Source organism: Ctenopharyngodon idella, chromosome 9 (genome assembly GCF_019924925.1).
Source record: "Ctenopharyngodon idella isolate HZGC_01 chromosome 9, HZGC01, whole genome shotgun sequence".
NCBI lineage: Eukaryota > Metazoa > Chordata > Actinopteri > Cypriniformes > Xenocyprididae > Ctenopharyngodon > Ctenopharyngodon idella.
In genome coordinates this window covers 969457-994463 of record NC_067228.1, presented here as the reverse complement: position 1 = coordinate 994463, position 25007 = coordinate 969457, and the positions used below count along the sequence as shown (strand labels likewise).

The following is a 25007-nucleotide window of genomic DNA, read 5'->3' as shown; positions in this document are numbered from 1 at the left end:
CACCAGACGCTCGTCCAGAGCCGACACGCATACGTTTCTACTAAAGTTTCTGCTAATTGCTTTATAACATGCAAGGGATGTAAGCACAAAAATCAGCTGATTTGACTGAATGTGGTTCGAATAACTCATTAATTCCACAGTACTCGCTGATTGAATAGTAAATCATCACTGATGTGAGTACAGAGCACTAATTGAAGAGGTTATATATAAGAGGACGAGGCCCTCAAATCCTGCTGGGAAGTCGCTACTTATGAGTTTGAAAGTCATAATTACAGAGGTGGAATAAACAAGATTATGATCCTGTGAGGCCGCGGGCACCAGATGATGTCTAAATAACAAGAAATTACCCTGCAATATGAGAAATAACAGCAGAATTAACATAAATAAAGTCACGGAGCTGCAATTTGCAAAATAAATGTTTACAAGAATGAAAACAAATACATTACAAAACATCAGAGCTGCAAGAAAGTGTTCAGTTCACATTTCACTGTATTTAATTCAAAATATATTAATAAGTTATATATATATAATATAGAATATATATACAAAAATATAAAACTATAATAGTACATTAATGATGCTAAAATAACACTGGTCATTATTTACTCCCTCTAAACCCTGTACTCTGTTATCGAACAGAAAAGCGCTTCCTTTTGTGTTGCAGAGAAAAAAATAACATCATACAGGTTTGCAACAATATGAGGGACAGAATTTTCATTTCTGTGTAAAAAATTCTTTTAATAAAGTCTTTTATGAGGTATTTTTACAAGGCAGTATTTTCACTCGTCTAATAAACTGCATTTATGAACTGATTTTGAATGTAAAATACATTTTTCCAAGAATTACGGGAGAAGTGAATTTTAACTCCCAAGCAAACAAATAAAAAGGACACATTATTTGGCTCATTTAAGCTTTTCTAAATCAGGCCTACGTGTCCTTCGGCTGCTCTGTGAACGATGAGCGGTTCTGTCGTAAAACTCTTGGCTAAAACGGGCCATTAGAGCAGAAGATAAAAGGCTTTTCCACCTGTCTGCGCAGTAAATCACCGAAGATTTCAGCTGTCCGGAGGCCACCAAGGAAGACTCACCTCGGGACGAGCGGAAGTGCTTGCTGGGGGCCGTGAACCCACGGGTGCCGTGAACGTTGACCGCCGCCACGCGGAACTGGTACCACCTGCTCGGCCTGACGTCGCTCAACAGGACGCGTTCTTCAGCAATCTGAGGGTCACAAAGGGGAAAAGGTCACGGCCAGAGGTCACGGGGTCACGTACATGTGCCTCGGAATATGAGTTTGGAATCTGATCTATTTTAAAAGATGAAAGAGAATGAGATTAAAGGTTGAGTCGAAGAAGGACTGGAGAGACTTTATTTAAAGTGCTTTTGTTTAAACACTGCATTTTCTAACATCAGTGTTTCTGTCTTCTTTTCCAGCACAAATATCTAAACATTCTTAAATCAAGATACATTTACTGGAGAAGAGAAATGACTGATGATATTAAGTCTTGTTTGATGAAAAATTATCAAAATTAAGTGAGTTTTTGCTTAAAAAAAAAAAAAAAAAAAATTAAAAAATTATGAACTAATAAAGCAGCTCTACAGAAGACAATAGTGTCATTATTCAGCTCAGCTCAGTTCCATAATTGTCGACGTTGCAAAGTCTATTATGAAATAAATTCAATTTCCACACCCCAAACTCTCCATCTGCTACAGTAGCCACACCCCAAACTCTGTCTGCTACAGTAGCCACGCCCCAAACTCTGTCTGCTACAGTAGCCACGCCCCAAACTCTTATCCTGTTGCAGTAGCCACACCCCAATCTCCCCGTCTGCTACAGTAGCCACGCCCCAAACTGTCTATTACAGTAGCCACGCCCCAAACTCTGTCTGCTACAGTAGCCACACCCCAAACTCTTATCCTGTTGCAGTAGCCACACCCCAATCTCCCCGTCTGCTACAGTAGCCACGCCCCAAACTCTTATCCTGTTGCAGTAGCCACACCCCAATCTCCCCGTCTGCTACAGTAGCCACGCCCCAAACTCTCCATCTGCTACAGTAGCCACGCCCCAAACTTTATGTTACAGTAGCCACGCCCCAAACTCTGTCTGCTACAGTAGCCACGCCCCAAACTCTCTGTCTGCTACAGTAGCCACACCCCAATCTCTCTGTCTGCTACTGTAGCCACGCCCCAAACTCTGTCTGCTACAGTAGCCACTCCCCAAACTCTCAGCCTGCTACAGTAGCCACATCACAATCTCCCCATCTGCTACAGTAGCCACACCCCAAACTCTCAGCCTGCTACAGTAGCCACGCCCCAATCTCTCCGTCTGCTACAGTAGCCACTCCCCAAACTCTCTGTCTGCTACAGTAGCCACGCCCCAAACTGCAGTTGCATGACTGACATGTAAGGGGTGAAAGGACAGACCTGGGCGACATCCTGCCACTGGGTGGCGTCGTCTTCACTGGGGTGGATGCCGAAGTTCCAGCGCCGCTGAAGCACGTAAAGAACAGGTTCTACGGAGACGTTGAACCGCGACGACCAGCGAACTTCGAGTTGTCCCGACGGCTGCTCCGAAAACACCAGCTCCTTTCGCGGCTTCAGAGGAGATCCTGCGAGAGAGACAGAGAGTGCTTTAATCACACATAATATCACCTGAAAATACTATAGATGAGTGCTGATTGAGGTGCCCATTTACAATAAAAAGAGAAAATAATCCAATCTTTCATTTGTAAAGTATTTCATTCACTAGGTTAGACAAAAATAGACATTATCGCACGATTATTTAAAATATAAAATTGTTTAATTGAATGTGTAATAGTTAAAAATAACTCATGATAAATGATGATATAATGTGATGCTCTCGTAACTGCACTGAACCTCGCGTCTGCTGCTGACTTTAACCCTCAAGGACATTTGAAAGTCTTCCATATGTAATAAATTAAAGATTTATTAAGTACAAAGCTTTGAGAAGGAGAAAATGTTCTGCTCCGTGTCTTTCCTCGATTCGTTACAGCTGTGATGGAGCGCTGCTGATTGAGCAGCAGACATGAAGGACTTCATGAAGCTCAAAGATCTTCATAAATCAGCTGAGCTCTGGTGAACGTGTGTCTTTATGGTTTCCATCGGAGAACAGCGTAGGAGACGTGGACAGTGGATTATTATACTTCACTACATCTAAAACCATCAAAAGCATTTGTGTAACTTGAAATAAAATAAAAAATTCAATTTCAATTTTAGGTTTATTTTTATTTATTTTTTTACATTTTTGTCATTTTTATTAGTTTCTTTTAAATATTACTTATTAAGATTAATTTTTGGCTTTAGTTTTTATTTATTAGCACTGGTGGAAAGATAATCTTAATAGCAATAAAACGTTATTCTCAACATCTTGACTGCATTACAATCAGGATGGCGAATACAACATGAATGAACGTTTTCAGAGTGGATGAACAAGTTCAAGGACTGAAAATATGACGACAGCAGTGGTGTTGAAGGCCACAAGCCGAACAGCAGCTGTACTGCATTGTGCTGCGGTTTCACAGCTCTAGCACGTGTGTGACGTCTGATCCAAACCCCAGCACTCCAGTAAAATCCCACAGCGATCCGCGACTAACCGCTTCTACCACACATTTAAACACTCGCTCCGAGAGAGATTCATCCCATAATCACACATGAAACCTCCACAGGTGCACGCCATCTCCTCCAAAACACACAGCGATGCAACCCATCTTACTGCTGTGAAGTATTCCTGCCGCTCTCGACAGCAAGGACATGGGTTCGATTCCCAGGGAATGCATGAACTAAGGAAATGCAGATCTTGTCAGCCAGATGCATGAATGCAAACGTAAATGTGATCCTCAAAAATAAAAAAAATCTCTATTTATTTTTGTCGAATAAAAAGAGGAGACAAAATATTACACTGTTAACAAGCCTCTACGAGCTTTCATGCTTGCGGTTGCCAGATGTCAAGATTTTAAATCCCCCAATCAACCTGTTAAAATTCTGCATTTTCTGCCCATGTTTTTCTTAATCTTTGTAATCTGGCAACCATGCACACATGCTCTCTCCACACTGCGGAAGAAGCGCCGATAATGGACAAACAGGTAAGCTGGAGTTCAGCGATCTCCATTCTAAATCTAACTAAAACCTAAATCTGCCCTCAAACCTTCAGTGATGAACTGTCATAAATCCAAACATGCAAGATTTAACATGATTTATTATGGTGCTAGTATGTTTCTAACATGATTAACATATTGATAGTAAGTTTAGCATGTTGTTAACATGATTTAACACATTGATAGCATGTCGCTAGCATGATTTAACATGTTGCTAGTATGTTTTAATGCATTGGTAGCATGTTTCTGCATGTTGATAACATGATTCTGCATGTTGCTAGTATGATTTTATACGCTGCTAACATGATTTAACACATTGCTATCATTGTTTCTGCATGTTGCTAGTATGATTTAACATGCTGCTAGCATGATTTAGGCTAGCATGTTTTAGCACATTGCTAGCATGTTTCTGCATGTTGATAACATGTTTTAGCACATTGCTAGCATGTTTTAACACATTGCTAACATGATTTAGCACATTGATAACATGTTTTATCATGTTGCTAACATGATTTAACACATTGCTAGCATTCTTTAGTACATTGCTAGCATGATTTATCATGTTGCTAGCATGTTTTATCATGTTGCTAACATGATTTAACACATTGCTAGCATGTTTTAACACGCTGCTAGCATGATTTAGGCTACCATGTTTTAGCACATTGTTAGCATGTTTCTGCATGTTAGCATGATTTAGCACGTTGCTAGCATGTTTCTGCATGTTGATAGCATGATTTATCACATTGCTAGCATGTTTTAGCACATTGCTAGCATGATTTAGCACGTTGCTAGCATGTTTTATCATGTTGCTAACATGTTTCTGCATGTTAGTATTATTTAGCACGTTGCTAGCATTTTTCTGCATGTTGCTAACATGATTTAGACTAGCATGTTTTAGCACATTGCTAGCATGATTTAACACGTTGCTAGCATGGTTCTGCATGTTGCTAGCATGATTTAGCACACGCTGTTGGATAGATGGATGTTAAATACTCAGCAAGAGTTCGTGTATTGAAGTTTTGACCCCCGCAATGACAGTCTATCTTTCATAGATTTGATCACCGGGTTACGAAAACAGTAAGCCTGAGCCAAGTTTAGTGATCAGAGGTAGAACAGTTTGGGTCGCAATAATTTTAGAATTTTGGTCTCAGAAGAAGCAGCAGCAGCTTAAATAGTAGATCAGTGTGTTGGCTTTGTCAACCCAACATAAATGCAGCGGCAGTGTTTCTGAAGCCGGAGAGAATAAGAAGCGTTACGTCACATGTCAGATAAAGTGGACGGACCTCACAGGGTGTCAGGGACGAAACCTCAGCGCTCATCCGTCTGTCAGAGACTAAAGGAACCGCTCCGTCTCTGGGTCAGAGAGACACGCAAGGTTACAGTCGGCCACCTGCAGCAACATCTGAGAGTGATCTACAGCACCAGAAACAGTCAATGCTCAATTGAGCCTGTTAATGGTTTCCAGCATCTTCTATCCGGGCCTCACCAGAGCGATGACACAGAGAGAAACAATTACGCTTCTGACACAAACGAATCATGCTGATTGGGTTTGGATTTCAATAAAAGGCTTTATGGCTTTCTGCAAATGAGGGGGAACCAGTAAATCTGACATTAATAAGGATTGTGCAAGACAAACCGTAAAGCTTCCTTCGCTTGCCTGGCGAAACGAAGAGAGCAGACACTTTCAGAGGTCATGTTTCGGCTCATTCTGTGAGTATGAAGAACGTCGGTGTTTTATCATCTGACGCAAACAGATTTGCATATGAGCAATCATAAACTTAAATAGAAAAATCTTTCTACAACTTTAAAAATCTTTGACCTAATCATGACTCTATACACACTACTGGAATAATTAGTTTTTTTTTTTTTCTTCTACGGAGCCCCGCACACGACATGCAAGAAAAAAAATTAATCGTGCGCACAATTTACTATTTTGTTCCCTCAATTTACTAAAACGTATGCACGATTTATTATTTTGTTCCCTCGATTTACTAAATCATGCACAAGATTTACTATTTCGTTTCCTCGATTTACTAAAACATGTGCATGATTTATTATTTCGTTCCCTCGATTTACTAAAATGTGCGCATGATTTACTATTTCGTTCCCTCGATTTACTAAAATGTGCGCATGATTTACTATTTCGTTCCCTCGATTTACTAAAACGTGCGCACGATTTACTATTTAGTTCCCTCGATTTACTAAAATGTGAGCATGATTTACTATTTCATTCCCTCGATTAACTAAATCATGCACACGATTTACTATTTCGTTCCCTCGATTTACTAAAACGTGCGCATGATTTACTATTTCGTTCCCTCGATTTACTAAAACGTGCGCATGATTTATTATTTCGTTCCCTCGATTTACTAAAACGTGCGCATGATTTACTATTTCGTTCCCTTGATTTACTAAAATGTGCTTATGATTTATTATTTTGTTCCCTTGATTTACTAAAACGTGTGCATGATTTACTATTTCGTTCCCTTGATTAACTAAATCATGCAGACGATTTACTATTTCGTTCCCTCGATTTACTAAAATGTGAGCATGATTTACTATTTCATTCCCTTGATTAACTAAATCATGCAGACGATTTACTATTTCGTTCCCTCGATTTACTAAAACGTGCGCATGATTTATTATTTTGTTCCCTCGATTTACTAAAACGTGCACATGATTTACTATTTCGTTCCCTCGATTTACTAAAACATGCGCATGATTTACTATTTCGTTCCCTCAATTGACTAAAATGTGCGCATAATTTACTATTTAATTCCCTCGATTTACTAAAACGTGCGCATGTTTTCCAATTTCATTCCCTCGATTTACTAAAACGTGCGCATGATTTACTATTTCGTTCCCTTGATTAACTAAATTGTGCACATGATTTACTATTTCGTTCCCTCAATTTACTAAAATGTGCGCATGATCCATGGCTCATGCTGATTCAGTTGCACCCTATGACGTCATTTCCGTCATTAAAATTTTTCCACCATTTTGAATTTTCTGAAAAAACTACTTTTTCTAACTCCTCCTAGAGCATTTGTCCAATTTGCACGAAATTTGGTATGTAGCATCTACTCACACTCCAGGCAAAAAGTTATTAAAAAGATTTTTGATCGGCCAATCCATTCTTATATAGCGCATCATCGAATTTGACAGCGAACACACAAAAATGGATTTGATGCTGTATCCTCGCAATGATTTGGTGTATTGACACCAAACTCGGTATATGTCATTACAGGCATGACTTGGGGGTACATGCACAGTATCGTCACAGCGCCACCTACTGGTGCCGAGATAGGAAAAATGGCTATTTTTGCTTATAACTTTTGAATGCCTTGTCCTAAAATCATCAGGATGGTCTCCTTAGATTCCTTGAGGCATGCCGAGTTGAACGATATCCAATTTTCTTTGGTCGGCCATTTTGAATTTTGTCATAAAATGCTGTGTTTTGTGAATGAACACATCGTTACGAAACTCGGTATGATTCAATGAGGCTAATATGCAAATCTGTATGATTTTTGTCCATACAATGAAAGTCAATGGGGTCCAAAACAACAATGATTTATGGGTGAATTAACCCTTTAGCCACTAACTTGGGTTGATGATGGTGCTGAGAAAGAGTTTGTACCTTTATAGAGGTTCTTCGGGACCTGGCAAGTGTGTCCGCATCCATTGGGACAGCATTTCTTTACAGTCATGCACTCGGCGTCCGTCTCACAGCTCTCCACGCAGGCCGCTGCGAATCCGCTGGCGCGCTCTGGCGCCGGACAGTCGCCCTGCTTCAGCGTCTCCACGGAGCGCAGGAACTCGCAGCTCGTGAGGCATTCATAGTGCTTCTTTGGAAAGTGAGTCTGAAATCAGAAGCAGAACAGCATGATTAAAACGAACTGCTAGTCATTGTACGGACGCCAGCTTTGACAGTTTAGGGTGGTTAGCGCAGGGGAAATGTCTTGTTTACACAGCGGCGTGTGACTCATTTGACGAGGGAGGGCGTTTGAGAAGGAAAGAGCCATTAAGAGTTTCCATCGCTGCAGTGACGTACCTCACACAAGTCCTGACACTGGTTCTCCTTCAGGTCCCATGATGCCCTGCACGGCTCCAGACACTGGAAGAGAGAAACAAAGAGGAGAAGGGGCGTCAGATTATCACATCCTGAAGAAACAGAGAGACAAGGAAAATCAGAGAAATTAAAATGAGCTTGAACACAAACGCTTCATGTTTTACGCAGACCAGGTAAAATAAAAAATAAAATCAAAATAAAACTACTATTTAAAATAATTCATAAAAAATTAAACAAATTATTAAAAAAAACAATCAAAATAAAACACTTTCTAATGATTAACTAAATCATAAAAAATGCAAAATCAAAATAAATATATTTTAAAATAAATAGAAATCAAAATAAAACACTTTCTAATAATGAAAAGATAAAAAGTAAATTTAATCAAATAATTTTACAATATAAAAACACTAATGATTAAATCATAAAAATGAAAATGTAAAATAAAAATTTTAAAATAAAAATAAATCAAAATAAAACACTTACTAATAATTAAATGATAATTGATGAAAAAGTACATTTAGACATAATTTTACAATAAAATCAATAAAATAAAATGGCTACTAATTACTCATTAAATCATAAAACAAATATAAAATTAAGCAAATAATTTAAAAATAAAAATAATAAAAATCACTAATGATCAATTAAATCATAAAAATGCAAAATTAAAATACATTTTAAAATGAAAGGAAATCAAAATAAAACACCAATTAAATAATAGAAAGTAAATTTAAACAAATAATTCATGCAATCAAAATAAAACATTTAATTAATTAGATCATAAAAATGTAAAATTAAGCAAATTATTTTAAAATAAAAGAAATTAAAATAAAACTCATACTAATAATTAAAAAAAGTAAATGTAAACAAATAATTTATAAAATAAAATAAAAGTTACTAATGATTCATTAAATCATAAAAAAATATTAAATTAAAAAAATTTAAAAAAAAACAATAAAAAAACTCAATGATCAATTGAATCATACAAATGCAATATTAAAATAAATTACATTTTTAAATGAAAAGAAATCAAAATAAAACACTTACTAAATAAATAACAAAGTAATTTTAAACATAATTAATGCAATCAAAATAAACACTTACTAATAATTAAATTAGATTATAAAAATATAAAATTAAAACAAAAGATTTTAAAATAAAAAATTAAATACTTAAGTAACTAATAAAAAATAAAAACAAATACTTTTTTAAAGTAAAGTCAATCAAAAAAAAAACAAAACATTAATGATAATGATTTATAATGAAAACAAACAACAGAATCATATGAGTTCAGATTATAATTCATGTTCAACAGTGTGTAACAGAAGAATCATGAGGGAGAGTAAATGATGGTGAATCACTCGTTCATCCAGTAACCAGATATATATTTATCCAGTGATTGTGTGTCAGAATTCCTCAGCAGATGCTGCTGATGGGAAATCATTCCTCAAGCACTTGTAAATCTGAGAGAGACGTCCATCAGCGAAGCGCCGCTCCAGCGCTGGGTCCGACCCAAACCACACGAGCAGCGCCAACCCAAAGAGCTCAGAGCGCTTCAGCTTCAATCTGCATACAGATCACTGACGCTTTCTTTCTTTATATCTCACAATTCTGAGTTTAAACATCTAAATAGTGAGATATACATTTAGAAATGCACAAAAAAGTCAGAAATAAGCGTAAATAAGCTTCCATCAACCAGCATAACAGACAATAATAACCAGTGCAAACATAGCTTTAAATCCATCATTTCGACTCGTCCTCGTTGAAACGAATTACATATAAATCAAAGTGATATTGTGAGAAGTGAGTAAGTGCGCTGACCCGTTTACGGGGTTTTAATTAGCTCATTAGCGGCGGTCGTTATTCTGAGATTGGCAGGCGAACGTTTATCTGCAGTTAAATGGAGTGTGAGGACGAGACAAGACACAAACTGATTGACATCAAACATATAAACGTACACCTTCACTGATTCAACATCACATCGACCCACAAACTCTCGTCACCGACTCCAGCTGTAACGATGTAACACTGCAGTGAGCCACGGGTTTACATGAGATCGTCTGACATCACACGAGTTATTAGAAATAAAACCAAACTTACTTAATCAACAAAAATATATGTGTTTTCTGCCAAAATAAAAGCTCTATGGTTTAATGGAAATTAAGATAAATATTAGTATAACTAATTTTACTATTATGCTGTAAAACACAGCAACAAAAAATTATTATTATTATTATATAAATGTAAAGAAATCGTAAATATTAGTATTAGTAATTTTATTGTTGTACTGTAAAATAAAATAAAAATATTATTAATAATAATAATTATTATTATTATTATTACTATTATATTAATGTTTAAAAATGAAGAAATTAAGATAAGCCATAAATATTAGTATTAGTAATTTTACTGCTGTGCTGTAAAATAAATTATTATTATTATTAACAATTAAGAAATTAAGACATCAATAAATATTAGTATTAGTAATTTTACTGTTGTACTGTAAAATATAATAATAATAATTATTATTATTATTATTATTATTATTATTGTTGTTTAACAATTAAGAAATTAAGATAATCCATAAATATTAGTATTAGTAATTTTACTGCTGTGCTGTAAAATAAATGATTATTATTATTATTATTATTATTATATTATTAACAATTAAGAAATTAAGACATCAATAAATATTAGTATTAGTAATGTTACTGTTGTACTGTAAAATAGAATAATAAAAATTAATAATAATAATAATAAGTTTATCAATTAAGAAATTAACGCAGCCATAAATATTAGTGCTAGTAATTTTACTATTTTACTGTTGTACTGTAAAATAAAATAATTATAATAATAATAATGTTTAAAAATGAAAAATAAAAAAAATAAAAAATGACAGTCATAAATGTTGATATTAGTAATTTTACTGTTGTACTGTAAAATATAATAATAATAATAATAATAATAATTATTATTATTATTATTATTATTATAGTGTTTAACACTTAAGAAATTAAGACAGCCATAAATATTAGTATTAATAATGCCGTTAAAATTGTTGTACTGTAAAATAGATTATTATTATTATTATTATTATTGTTATTATTATTATTATTATTATATTTTTTCTTAAATACCAGCATTTTATTTTACAGTAAAATATAACAACATTTAGTTTAAAATTTTTATTTAATAATAATAATAATTATTATTATTATTGTCATATTGATATATAATGACAAAATCTTTGGCCAAATTGTGCAGCCCTACAAGCAAACCTGGAGCTTTTTAATTTTAAATTGCAATTTTTTATCAGAAAAATATGATTTTCCCCCCAAATCAAGCAGGTTTTTACTGACTGACTCACTAAAGAGTCCATTTAGACTGAACTGATTCACTGAAGAAAACCAATTCAAATGCAAACAGGCATGATCTGACCTTCATAAGACTGATTTCTAGCAGAACATAAACTTACTATAGAAATGTCCAAGATATCTTCAGGTTTTCCATGATTCACACTTTTGATCTGCACAAGATAAAGAGAAAACAGCTCTCTCTCTCTCTCTCTCTCTCTCTCTCTCTCTCTTACATTCAACTTGAGTTTCTATTCCTGTTCTGGGAAGCCCCGCCCACCGTGAAGTCTCATTGGATCAAATCCTGCTCCACATATAAAACATCAAGTACATTCCTATTGGCTGATTTCCTATTTCTCTAAACTCTCAAGAAACTTAATCTCCAAATAAAGCATGTTTTTTAATTTCACACTGGCAGAAAAACTGAATATATTGCAGATATTCAATAGAACATCCTTCAGCTCGAGTCAAGCGTCAGTGCCGCAGCGAGAAATGCAGCGGTTTGTTTGTTTTAGCTGGTTGTGTTTGTCCTCTGTTGCTATGTGTCCTTTCTCTTGGACTTCTTCTGCACGGCTAAACAGAAACAGATCACGCAGTCATTTCATTCACCTTCATTAACATGTGGGAAGCTGAACGCTGCTTTGTGAGAGCAGAAAGAAACTGTCTGAGCGGGGTTAACGCCGACAACACGAGCGGCTCATTTCACAAAAACACAGAAAGAGATTGATGTCGCTTCACACGTAACAACAAGATCCTACAGGAAAAAACCTGGAAAAATAAATATGACACAGGCGACAGCTGAGGTAATACAAACTACAGGGAAAAGAGTGTGGAAAAGGTTGCTTAGGAGTTTTTGTTGGAGTTAATGGAGCGTGAGACACAACTTCACAACGACACGACTACAGAGAGAGAGAGAGAGAGAGAGAGAGAGAGAGAGAGACAGTGAACGTATGAAAGAAGAAACTCTAGAGCAGGTGTGATTACTCAACAGGGTGTGTGTGACTGAACAAACACATTCAACTGCTCTTCATATCATATAAGGACTATTACTAGTATAAAAACTAGTAAATATTAAAGCACTTAGATTGAACTGAACAGCATTAGGTCACTAAACCACACTGTCAGCTAAAGAGAAACATCATCTTCACATCCACACAGAAAACAACAGCCGTTACGGGAAGATTCTGACAGAAGACTGAAATCTTCTTACAGTGCGGAGTGTGTTTGTGTGTTTTTAGGCAGTCGGGACACACTTCATCTGACTGAATCAAACCTCCGAGACAGTCAAAGGCTTCAGGCTGACGAGCACAAACACATCTGTCATCATCAGTCGTGAGCTCTGAGCACCGGTCATGTTTACTCTGAGATGACATCACGGTGAAGGTCACGCGGGGTTAATCAGGACTTCAGCAGAGATACTCGTTACTGCCGGAGAGAAAGTGTTCAGAAGAAACACAAAACCACCCTGGATAATCTTAATGATGTGCCTGTGTGAACGACTGATGCTGCAGAGTTTCAACAGATCTGTGCTCACATCTGTCCATCCATCCATCCATCTTCCCAACATATTTTGGGTTCATTTTAAGCAAGCAATACAGTCATTTTTAAACAATAGTTGAGTTAAATAAAACTACCCAGCAGGTTGGGCAAACATTTAACCCAACTGCTGGGTTAAAACAACCCAATCACTGAGTTAAAACAACCCAATCACTGGGTTAAAAACAACCCATTCGCTGGGTTAAAACAACCCAATCGCCGGGTTAAAAACAACCCAATCACTGGGGTAAAACAACCCAATCACTGGGTTAAAAACAACCCATTCGCTGGGTTAAAACAACCCAATCGCTGGGTTAAAACAACCCATTCACTGGGTTAAAACAACCCGTTTGCTGGGTTAAAAACCAATCGCTGGGTTAAAACAACCCAATCGCTGGGTTAAAACAACCCAATCGCCGGGCTAAAAACAACCCGTTTGCTGGGTTAAAACAACCCAATCACTGAGTTAAAACATCCCAATAACTGGGTTAAAACAACCCAATCGCCAGGTTAAAAACAACCCAATCACTGGGTTAAAACATCCCAATAACTGGGTTAAATCAACCCGTTTGCTGGGTTAAAAACAACCCAATCGCTGGGTTAAAACAACCCAATCGCTGGGTTAAAACATCTCAATAACTGGGTTAAAACAACCCAATAACTGGGTTAAAACAACCCAATCGCCGGGTTAAAACCAACCCAATCGCTGGGTTAAAAACAACCCAATCGCTGGATTAAAACAACCCAATCGCCAGGTTAAAAACAACCCCATCACTGGGTTAAATCAACCCGTTTGCTGGATTAAAACAAACCAATAACTGGGTTAAAACAACCCAATCGCAGAGTTAAAAACAAACCAATCGCTGGGTTAAAAACAACCCAATAACTGGGTTAAAAACAACCCAATAACTGGGTTAAAAACAACCCAATCACTGGGTTAAAACAACCCAATCACTGGGTTAAAACATCCCAATAACTGGGTTAAATCAACCCGTTTGCTGGGTTAAAAACAACCCAATCGCTGGGTTAAAACATCTCAATAACTGGGTTAAAAACAACCCAATCACTGGGTTAAAACATCCCAATCACTGGGTTAAAACATCCCAATAACTGGGTTAAATCAACCCGTTTGCTGGGTTAAAAACAACCCAATCGCTGGGTTAAAACATCTCAATAACTGGGTTAAAACAACCCAATAACTGGGTTAAAACAACCCAATCGTTGGGTTAAAACCAACCCAATCGCTGGGTTAAAACAACCCAATCGCCGGGTTAAAACCAACCCAATCGCTGGGTTAAAACAACCCAATCGCCAGGTTAAAAACAACCCCATCACTGGGTTAAATCAACCCGTTTGCTGGATTAAAACAAACCAATAACTGGGTTAAAACAACCCAATCGCCGAGTTAAAAACAACCCAATCGCTGGGTTAAAAACAACCCAATAACTGGGTTAAAACAACCCAATCGCCGGGTTAAAAACAACCCCATCACTGGGTTAAATCAACCCGTTTGCTGGGTTAAAAACAACCCAATCGCTGGGTTTGTCCATTTTCAACCCAACCTGGGTTGTTTTTAACCCAGCATTTTTTTGGGGTGAAATGTTTGGAATCAGAGTTTTTTGTATTTTTGAAAGAGTCTCTTCTGCTCACCAAGGCTGCATTTATTTGATCAAAAATACAGTAAAACAGTGAAATATTATTCCAATGTAAATCAGCTGTTTTCTATGTGAATATATAGTAAAGTGTAATTTATATCCAGCGATCAATATTATATTTTCAGCATCATTACTCCAGTCTTCAGTGTCACATGATCCTTCAGAAATCATTCTAATATGATAATTTGCTGCTCAAGAAACATTTATGATTATTATCAGTGTTTAAAACAGTTCAGATTTTTGTGGAAACCGTCATACATTTTGTTTTATTTTATTTTTCAGAATTCTTTGATGAGTAGAAAGTTCAGTATTTATTTAAAATAGAACATTTAGTAACATTATAAATGTCTTTACTGTCACTTTTGATCAATTTAATGCGTCGTTGATGAATAAAAACCAACTAACTAAAAAAAAACAAACAAACAAAAAAACAAACAAAAAACAGCAACAACATGAACTTATTCTATTTTCAGCAAACATGTCCAAATCTGCAGGATCATTTCATCCTAAAGACAAAACAAACCTTAACATTCACACTCAGGAGATAAAGGAGCGCTAACAAACAACACGACCAACACCACGGTGTATCAAAGACATACGCTGTGAAATATCATTTAAATTATTGATCCAAATGCAGCGAGAAGCCGACAACAAAAGACCCCGATGCAGTATCCAGCCAACATAAATTATACATGCGGTCCACAATCAGATGCGCCTGCGTTATTTATGAGCTGAGGAAACGGAGCGGCCGGATCGAGCTTTGTCTGCGCTGGAATGTAATAGTGCTGCGCTTTAATACTGCATGAGGCTCCAGACGCTCGCTGACAGACGCCGCTCTGAGATAAACGCCTCTTAAATATGACCTACATCTGTGAGTGCACACTGGACTGACTAACTATTTCTCTGTCCTTGAAGAAAAAGGTTTGTCCATAAACACACTATTACACTAACAGTCTAATGTTTGGAATAATCAAGATTTTTGAATGTTTTCAATTGATTTTATTTGATCAAAAATACAGTAAAAATAGTGAAATATTATTCCAATGTAAATCAGCTGTTCTCTATGTGAATATATAGTAAAGTGTAATTTATTCCTGTGATCAAAGCTGAATTTTCAGTGTCTTCAGTGTCACATGATCCTTCAGAAATCATCTAACAGCATATAGTCTTCAAATACATTTAATATTTGCATTTAAAAAAATCATTTGTCACCATTTACAAGGAACTAGTTGAGGTGAAAAGTTTATCAAAAGGGGTAAAAAAGACCTCAGCATCTAAAGCATATAAAAACAAACACAGATTAGCCTAAAAGCTCCACATTCATGTCAGCGCTAATAAAGCGAGTGAAGACGGACCCTGTAACTCAAGCTCGATTAATCTTTCCTCTCTAAGCTCAGTTTACAAATCATGACCCGACGCCTCGACGGGACGCATCCATCAGAACAGGGTCAGATCTGAGATAACGTCCTGGGAAATGAGCTCAGGAGGTCCTGTCGCCGGGCGAATATCTGATTTACTGTATATGAGCGCGTCCACAACGGCCCGCGATATTTCTGAGGTGCTGATGGAGAAACACCTGCGAGGAAAAACACCGGAGTCTGCTATATGAGGCGCTCGTGGTTCTTCTCAGTCTCACACTGTCTAAAACAAACATTAAACTGCAAAAACATCATGTTTTAATCAGGATTTTGGGCCTTTTCCGATCAAAAATATTTAGGAATTCTTAGTTACTTGAAATGCGAAATGTTTTTTCTTGTTTTAAGCATAAATCTAATGAAACTGAGTAAAGCTGACGGAAGACGACAACTGTACCAATCTGTGTACGGCACCTGAGTGATGTCAGAGAGGAAATATTACAGAAGCTGAAGCAAAAGTTGACTTTTTATTATTAGCAATTTATTTTGATGAAATATTAGGAAAATAAACATTAAATTATGTAAGATGTAAACAAAAGTTTTTGATGAAAGTTTACGTAAAAAACAAATTATTTTAAAAAGCATATTATATGAGATGTAAACAAAAGTTGCCTTTTGATTTTTAGCAATTTATTTTAATGAAAGATTAAGTAAAACCATTAAATTATGAAAGATTATTAAGAAAAATACATTATATAAGTTGTAAACAAAAGTTGCCTTTTGATGTTTAGTAATTTATTTAGATGAAAGATTAAGAGAAAAAAAAATATTACATAAATTGCTTTTTTATATTTTTAGCAATTTATTTTGGTGAAACATTAAGTAAAACCATTATATTATGAAAGATTATTAAGAAAAAACATTATATAAGTTGTAAACAAAAGTCGCCTTTTTATTATTAGCAATTTAATAATTTATTTTAATGAAAGATTTAGTAAAAATCATTAAATTATAAAAATATTATTAAGAAAAATGTATAATAATACAATAAGTCGTAAACAAAAGTTGCTTTTTTTATTTTTAGCAATTTATTTTGGTGAAAAATTAAAAACAAAAGTCGCCTTTTTATTATTAGCTATTTAATCATTTATTTTAATGAAAGATTTAGTAAAAACCAGTAAATTATGAAAGATTATTAAGAAAAAAACATTATATAAGTTGCAAACAAAAGTCGCCTTTTTATTATTAGCTATTTAATAATTTATTTTAATGAAAGATTTTGTAAAAAAACATTAAATTATGAAAGATTATTAAGAAAAATATATAATACAATAAGTCATAAAAGTTCTTTTTATTTTTAGCAATTTATTTTGATGATAAATTATAATAAATAATAATATATAATAATGTATTATTATAAAATAATAATAATAATAATAATAATAATAAATAATAATTTTAATAGATAATAAAGATTATTTTTTTTAGAATAACATGCACTGATGAATCATTCACAATAAAGTCTCGTTCACGTTCACACCAATAATGATAACTGTATTAATAATAAAAATCAATAATAAACTATAAGATATCAAATTTTTAAGTAGAAAAGCTGAAATTTTGCACTCCAGTAACTTTTATTTACAACTTCGAAAAAGTTTTGTTTTTTTTACACCGTAGAATGGCCCAAAAAACCAGGAACATGAAATAAAGTTAGATTTTATTTTCACATTAATTTTAAAGAAGTGATTTATTTAAACAAGATGTAGATCTTTTAAACAGTAGGTTTCGGTCATCAGGAAACAGATTAGCAGGACTAACGAAGGGTTTAGTAATGACTAATGACTGACAGACTCCAGAACTCACGGCTCCTCCTAATGCATCCTCCACAAAGAAGGGCGAAGAAAAGATGCATCTGTCAGGGAACTCAATGCAACACGCTCATGAGCCAAATAAACGACAGCGGCCGTCAAGGAAAAACACTGAGGGTTATTAATCGAGCGCCGGCACATCTGTACACTGATAAGAGAACAGGCCGCTTCCGTCCAGCGCTGTCAAACAACCGTCACTGTTTATCACTCCGAGAGGATTTTACAAGCTGCTCTGATTATGATAATCCCTCAGGACCGGGAGAAAATTAAAAAACCGAGCTGAAGGCCGCGCTATCATGACAGCTGTGAGGAACGTCATTACTGCCAAACCGCTGTTTATTTACACCAGAGTCCGACAGCGACGAAATGTAAACCTGGAAACTGACAGTTTTAGGATTCTGAAACATTCAGAGCAGAGAAACATTTTAAGCACTAATCAAATGTAAGTAAACTGAATTATCTCCACCAACATTTCACAGGTAGTTTGCATTAAAGTTGCATATTGCGTAAAATGTACACAGGCAACTTTATAGTTTGACTGATTGTCCCTAGAAATGCAAATGTTCAAAAGTTCAGGGTGGTAATGTTTCTGAAAGAGTCTCTTCTGCTCACCAAAGCTGCATTTATTTGATCAAAAATACAGTAAAAATTGTGAATATTTTTTACAATGTAAATCAGCTGTTTTCTATGTGAATATATAGTAAAGTGTAATTTATTCCTGTGATCAAAGCTGAATTTTCAGCATCATTACTCCAGTCTTCAGTGTCACATGATCCTTCAGAAATCATTCTGATTTGATGATTTGATGATCAAGAAACATTTATGATTATTATCAATGTTGAAAACAGTTCAGATTTTTGTGGAAACTGTCATACATTTTATTTTTTAGGATTCTTTGATGAACAGAAAGTTCAGAAGAACAGCATTTAAACATCAGTGTAATAATATAATAATAAATATAGCTGCAATCAGCAATTATCAGGGTTCAAGTGCTTTAAGGCCTTTAAGCACATTCATAAAAAGGTTTTAGGTTTTATTTAACAAGCATGTATCCACTTAGATCATAGAAAATATATAATTTTAACACCTTTTTAACAGTTATAGCCCCACCTAGGGGCCGATCTCAATAAAAGTATGCATGCTTTAGCATGTGCTCAGGTAAGTTTTGAGTTTTCGTTTAGGAATGACAGGCTTTTAGGTAGACTTGTCCACAATGACCTTGCGATAGCTATCAAAAAGCCAATGTTCAAAAAAATTTTTTGCCAAAAACCTAGGATTAGTTCGCTAAAGTTGGTTTTTGAAATAATCTCCAATATTTAACGAACGATTCGATGGACAGTGGTGGTCCTAGAGGCAAAGTTGCTCAGAATGAGGAGTTCTACCATGTGGTATGACTGTCATGGGCGTGATACACGATCCTTTACGCTCGTGAAAAACACGAAGGCGCCCCCCTGTGGCCAATTTCTTACAAATTTCCCACACCTCTAGGGTCGTAAGTCAAACAGGCCCAGCAAGTTTCTTTCCGATCGGCCTCCGTTAACCTTGTCTGGTAGCTGCTCAAACTTCATTGGCCGATGGCGGCCATGTTTTTTGAGATACGCCAATGTCCTCACAGACAATCATGGCACCTCGAACAAAGACACTGCATGCCAATTTTCAAGCCAATCAGACAAACAGTGAAGTGGTTATAGCCGTTTATGTTTTTTTATGTTATAGCACCACCAAGTGGCCAGTTGCCGCATCCTTTTTCACATGACCACAGAATGAGCTCTTATATATGTGTACCGAGTTTGGTGAAACTATCTCATTCCGTTCACCAGTTATAGCCATTTTAGTAAAAGTGGCTCCGCCCAAAACGTTCGAAGTGGCGGCCCTTAGAGACCGTGAATCGAAATTTAAACTTTTTTTTCTTGATAATTATTGACAATCAGACTCTGGAGAATCTCACTGCACTGGTTTGGTTCTGATCAAAAACCTAGGACCAGATCGCAAAAGTAGGTTTTTCAAAAAATACTGAATACCCGGAAATTTCGAAGAGCCATTATGAGCCATTTCGTACTTTTGAGCGCTGTAGCGCCCCCGTCAGGCCGATCGGGGCGAGTCTTGGTGATGTTGTAGACGGCGTGAGTACTACCAGCTCTCAAAGTTTTAAGTCTCTATGACTTACGAATTGGTCTGCCTGATCACTTTTAAGGGAAAATGATGATCCTTGGAAATTTTAACAATTACTATAGGGTTTCAGAGCTACGTCAAATATAAAAAATGGTAATACTATAAAATTTTGCACCGCTGCTGTCAACAACTGGAATTGCAAAAAGAATGAGTTACAAACAGATTTCCTGGAAACTCCCTCCCGTCTGTCATTGGTCAAATAAACAAATAGTCCCGCCCCCAAACTCATGCCATTGGTTGAGTCAGTGTTGCTGTGTCAGGCTGGACAGAATGTTTTAATAATTCCACCTATTATGACTTTCTTACACTTCACCAAAGTATTTTAACATCCTAACAATGCAATCACCTTCAGAGATGAGTCTGAGGATTTAAATTTCCCCACATTCCCATTAAAAAACAAGAATTCTGGTGAAAACACTATCAGAATTGTGAATATTTCTTTTGCATTTGACATTGTTTTACCATTTTCAGAATCCTGAAATCACAACAGAGTTTTGGACCATGTCTAAAAGCGACATTTAATTGGATGAAAAGATAGCCTTTCCTTTCTTGATGCAGCACAATGAGCGTGAAAGCGTGTGAACGTCTGGATGCGTGTGCTCTTTTACGCCGCTGTTGTGCCACCCACCATGATGAGTAATGAGCTGAGCAGATAGCAGACAGAAGCCCATCAAACTTAACAGCCATGTCCCATCAGGGCATCTCCTGCTGGGTCCTGACCAGCCCTCGCCACACACATACAGCACAGACGCCACAGCGGGAAACTCATATCAGGAAGCAAATAAAGCCACTCATTCACCCGTTTACGCAATCTGGGAGAGTAGAAGGAATTTTGCAGTACAGAGACACAGAAAACTGACTGTCAACAGTGGGAATAATTCAGATCTTCTGCTCACCAATGCTGCGTTTATTTGATTAAAAATACAGTAAAAATTGTGAAATATTATTGTAACTTAAAACAGCTGTTTTCTATGTGAATATATAGTAAAATTTAATTTATTCCTGGCATTAAAGCTGTATTTTCAGCATCATGTGATACTGAAGACTGGAGTAATGATGCTGAAAATTCAGCTTTGATCACAGGAATAAATTACACTTTACTATATATTCACATAGAAAACAGCTGTTTTACATTGGAATAATATTCCACAATTTTTACTGTATTTTTGATCAAATAAATGCAGCCTTGGTGAGCAGAAGAGACTTATTTCGAAAACATTAAAAAATTGTAATTATTACAAACTTTTGAGCAGTTGTCTTTGATTTATTACATCAAGTGAATGGTGAGCAGTACGTACTTCATATATAATATCACTGTCCATGTCACTATAAGGTAAAAGTGCTCGTTATACTACAGAAAGCGAGCGTTTCTGTCCTCTGAAGGATGATGTCCTTCATGCTCAGGTTGAGCGAGGTGTTGCTGTAACTCATCTGGTTTACGTGTCCAACAAAAGGAGCTTTGAAGTCCTTCCTGACAGACCAAAACCTCCACAGTAAAACCAACAGCTTCACTGCTTTGCTAAAGGATTGTGATGCCTTGTTTAATGTCGCTAGAAGAACCATGTGTCTGTTAGTTTGAATAGGGAATCGTAGTCTAGAACTGATTCAGTGACTGAGTGAGTCATTAACTGATTCAAACCAAAAGTTCACAATGTTATTGCAGGACAGCATTGAATAAATATCTTATAACACTTTTTATTCGTGTTTGTAGTTCTAATTTAATCCTCGTCCAACACGCAATGGATCATGGGCAATATTAGAGTGTGCACGGATTCTAACCAGGAAAAGTAGAACATCCGGGTATCTTTGGAATACTCATCTCAACATACTACAATTTGGGACACACTAATTCTAATTTTGTATACTAATCAGGATGGATAAGTATGTGAATTGGAATTCAGCACATGAGTTCAATACTGATTTATGATTCCTTTGAGCTGATTCAATAAAAGAATCAACTCACAAGAGTCATTCATTCATTTGTGACGTTGGCTACACACTGGTTTGCTTTTTTGTTTGTTAGGACAACACAATAGAATATTGATTGTCTTTATAATCTAATTTTGTGGTGCATAGTATTTATTCTCAGAATGAAACTGCTCTGAATCTTCTTGATTCCCATCCCTACCCGTCACAATGCAGAATCAGATCACATGAAAACACAAACTGAACTGCTGCTGCAGCAACTGACCTGGAAAAGCACTTCATTGAAAAGCCACAAAAGTCAGACTCATTTCTACCCTGTGAAAAGGAGGTGGTGCTGGTGGAGGTCTTAAATGCATCTCGCCCTTTTCCCAGGATTCTTGTTAGCCACAAAAACTTAATCTCCGATCTTAAAGGAATAGCACAGGCCTGCAATCTTACCGAGAAACACAACAAACACCTGAGGATGCTTTTCTATTACAAACACACTTCACAAAAGCAACGCATCTAAACACCTCAATCAATGCATGCTTTTGGCTGCACAATAAATCGTTTTTTAATCGTTCAACTAATTAAACATAATTGTATGCAATATTTTCCCGCTGGTTATTTATCCTGAAAACACAAGCTTTCATGCTTGTGGTTGCCAGATGTCAAGAGTTTAAAATCCCCCAATCAGAGCTTTTCTCTTATATATGAGTATGTGAATGCATGTAACACAAAACAAATTCAAATTTTGTGTTGTTGTTTTAATAGAAAAAGTTTGGAATTGTTGGAGTTAATATAAGGAATTTCACTGGTTTAGCTTTTGAGAGAACACATTTAAAAAATGCTGGGTTGTTTTTTATAACCCAAATGTTGGGTTCAGCCTGCTGGGTAATTTTATTGGGTTATTTTTAATATTTTTACCCAGGTGCTGGGTAGTTTTTCTGAATCTCAGCTGCTGGGTAATTTTTAATGTCAATGAACCTTCCCAGTGCTGGGTCAATGTAACCCAATGTTGGGTAGTCTGTGCCAAACCAGTTAAAACTGGAACTTAACGGTCATTTTGTTTTCTGTTCTGAAAGAAAACTTCCTGAATGAAATTAAGGTTTGTATTACATTGGGTTCCCATCAAATTATTACTGTACAAAGAGAAAAACATCTGTAGTCTCACATTTCACCTTTTTTTGTTTACAACGACGCGCCGGCGCCACTATGGAAGTCTCACGGCCGTCACAGTCTCACTGTGGTCACGATACGCGTTTGACGGTTGAAAGTTAAATGTCTGACAGATGAGATGGCACAAGGTAACGCTGTTTTTATGTAACTTTTCAAAAATTAATATATAAGATTGCAATTTAATGAACTGGAACAGTCTACTGATACCAGTTTTATTTTCACAGATTCCCACTGGCTGCTGTTTCTGACTTACCAATAAAAAATATTGTATATGAACTGTCTCTGTCCTATATGTATAGAGATTTTAGAGTGCATTTTTAATATTTAAAATTAAAAAACAATATCAAATTGATTGACCCAGCACTGACTAAAAAAAACAACCCAGCAAATGGGTTAATATATAAAACCCAGCATGTGTTCTGTCCAATATTTACCCAGCGCTGGGTTGCCAAATAACTCAAATTGGGTTGTTTTTAACGCAGCATTTTTTAGAGTGAAGCTTTTTCTTGTACCAGTTTTCGTAACGTAAAGATTGTGTTAATTTCTATCATAAATATAATACATTGGAAAAATGACATTCTCTTGATTTGTGCTTAATGTGGAAATGAAATGTAAAAAGAAATTTCTAAAATGACAATTATATATATATATATATATATATATATACACTCTAAAAACTGCTGGGTTAAAAACAACCCAAGTTGGACACAAAATGGACAAACGCAGCGAATGGATTATTTTAACCCAGCGGTTGGATTGTTTTAACCCAGCGATTGGGTTGTTTTAACCCAGCGGTTGGATTGTTTTAACCCAGCGGTTGGGTTGTTTTAACCCAGCGGTTGGGTTGTTTTAACCCAGCGGTTGGATTGTTTTAACACAGTGGTTGGGTTAAATGTTTGCCCAACCTGCTGGGTAGTTTTATTTAACTCAACTACTGTTTAAAAATGACTGTATTTCTTGCTTAAAATGAACCCAAAATATGTTGGAAATGAACATTTATCAATAAGTTTAATGAATAATAGTTAAACAATAAACATTTATTAAATTGCTTATTAATAAATGTTCACCTTTTGATTATTATTGTTGTCTCTAGTAATTATGTGTCTGATTTTTAATTTTCGACATATTTTGGGTTCATTTTAAGCCAGACATATAGCCATTTTTAAACAATAGTTGGGTTGAATAAAACTACCCAGCAGGTTGGGTCAAACATTTAACCCAACCGCTGGGTTAAAATAATCCATTCGCTGCGTTTGTCCATTTTGTGTCCAACTTGGGTTGTTTTTAACCCAGCAGTTTTTAGAGTGTATATATATATATAATTGTCATTTTAGAAATTTCTTTTTACATTTCATCAGAATTATTGCTTTTCCATATTAAGCACAAATCAAGAGAATGTCACTTTTCAGATATTATAATTATGATAGAAATTAACAATCTTATATGTATATATATATATATATATATATATATATATATATACACTACACACACACACACACACACATATATATATATATGTATATATACATAAATTGTTTTAAAATATATCTCAGTAATATTACTGCCTAAAATGTAAAAATGTATGATTTAAATATAAGAAAAAAAAATTAATTACTGCAATTTATTTTGTTAAAAAAGCTCAAAAGCAAAACATACTGATTCTTTCAGCAATAAGAATTTCTCATGAAACCACGTCCAAGTCAAACATCACAACAAAACCAAAAGAACGAAAAAGTCAAATCAATGCTTCAAAAGTCATAAACATTCATTTCAGCAACAAGTATGTGAATAGTCC

General features: G+C 35.6%; 1 protein-coding gene across 1 annotated transcript in view; it reads right to left on the bottom strand.

Moving 5' to 3' along the window:
- The window catches only part of LOC127518905 (anosmin-1), a 63101-nt gene that overhangs the window by 21897 nt on the left and 16197 nt on the right, over positions 1 to 25007 (bottom strand). The window contains exons 3-6 of the mRNA XM_051906139.1: positions 8163 to 8225; positions 7749 to 7971; positions 2421 to 2605; positions 1088 to 1217 (exon numbers count right to left, since the gene is read on the bottom strand). Coding sequence (XP_051762099.1) covers positions 1088 to 1217; positions 2421 to 2605; positions 7749 to 7971; positions 8163 to 8225 — 601 coding nt within the window. The remainder of the gene's footprint in view (positions 1 to 1087; positions 1218 to 2420; positions 2606 to 7748; positions 7972 to 8162; positions 8226 to 25007) is intronic.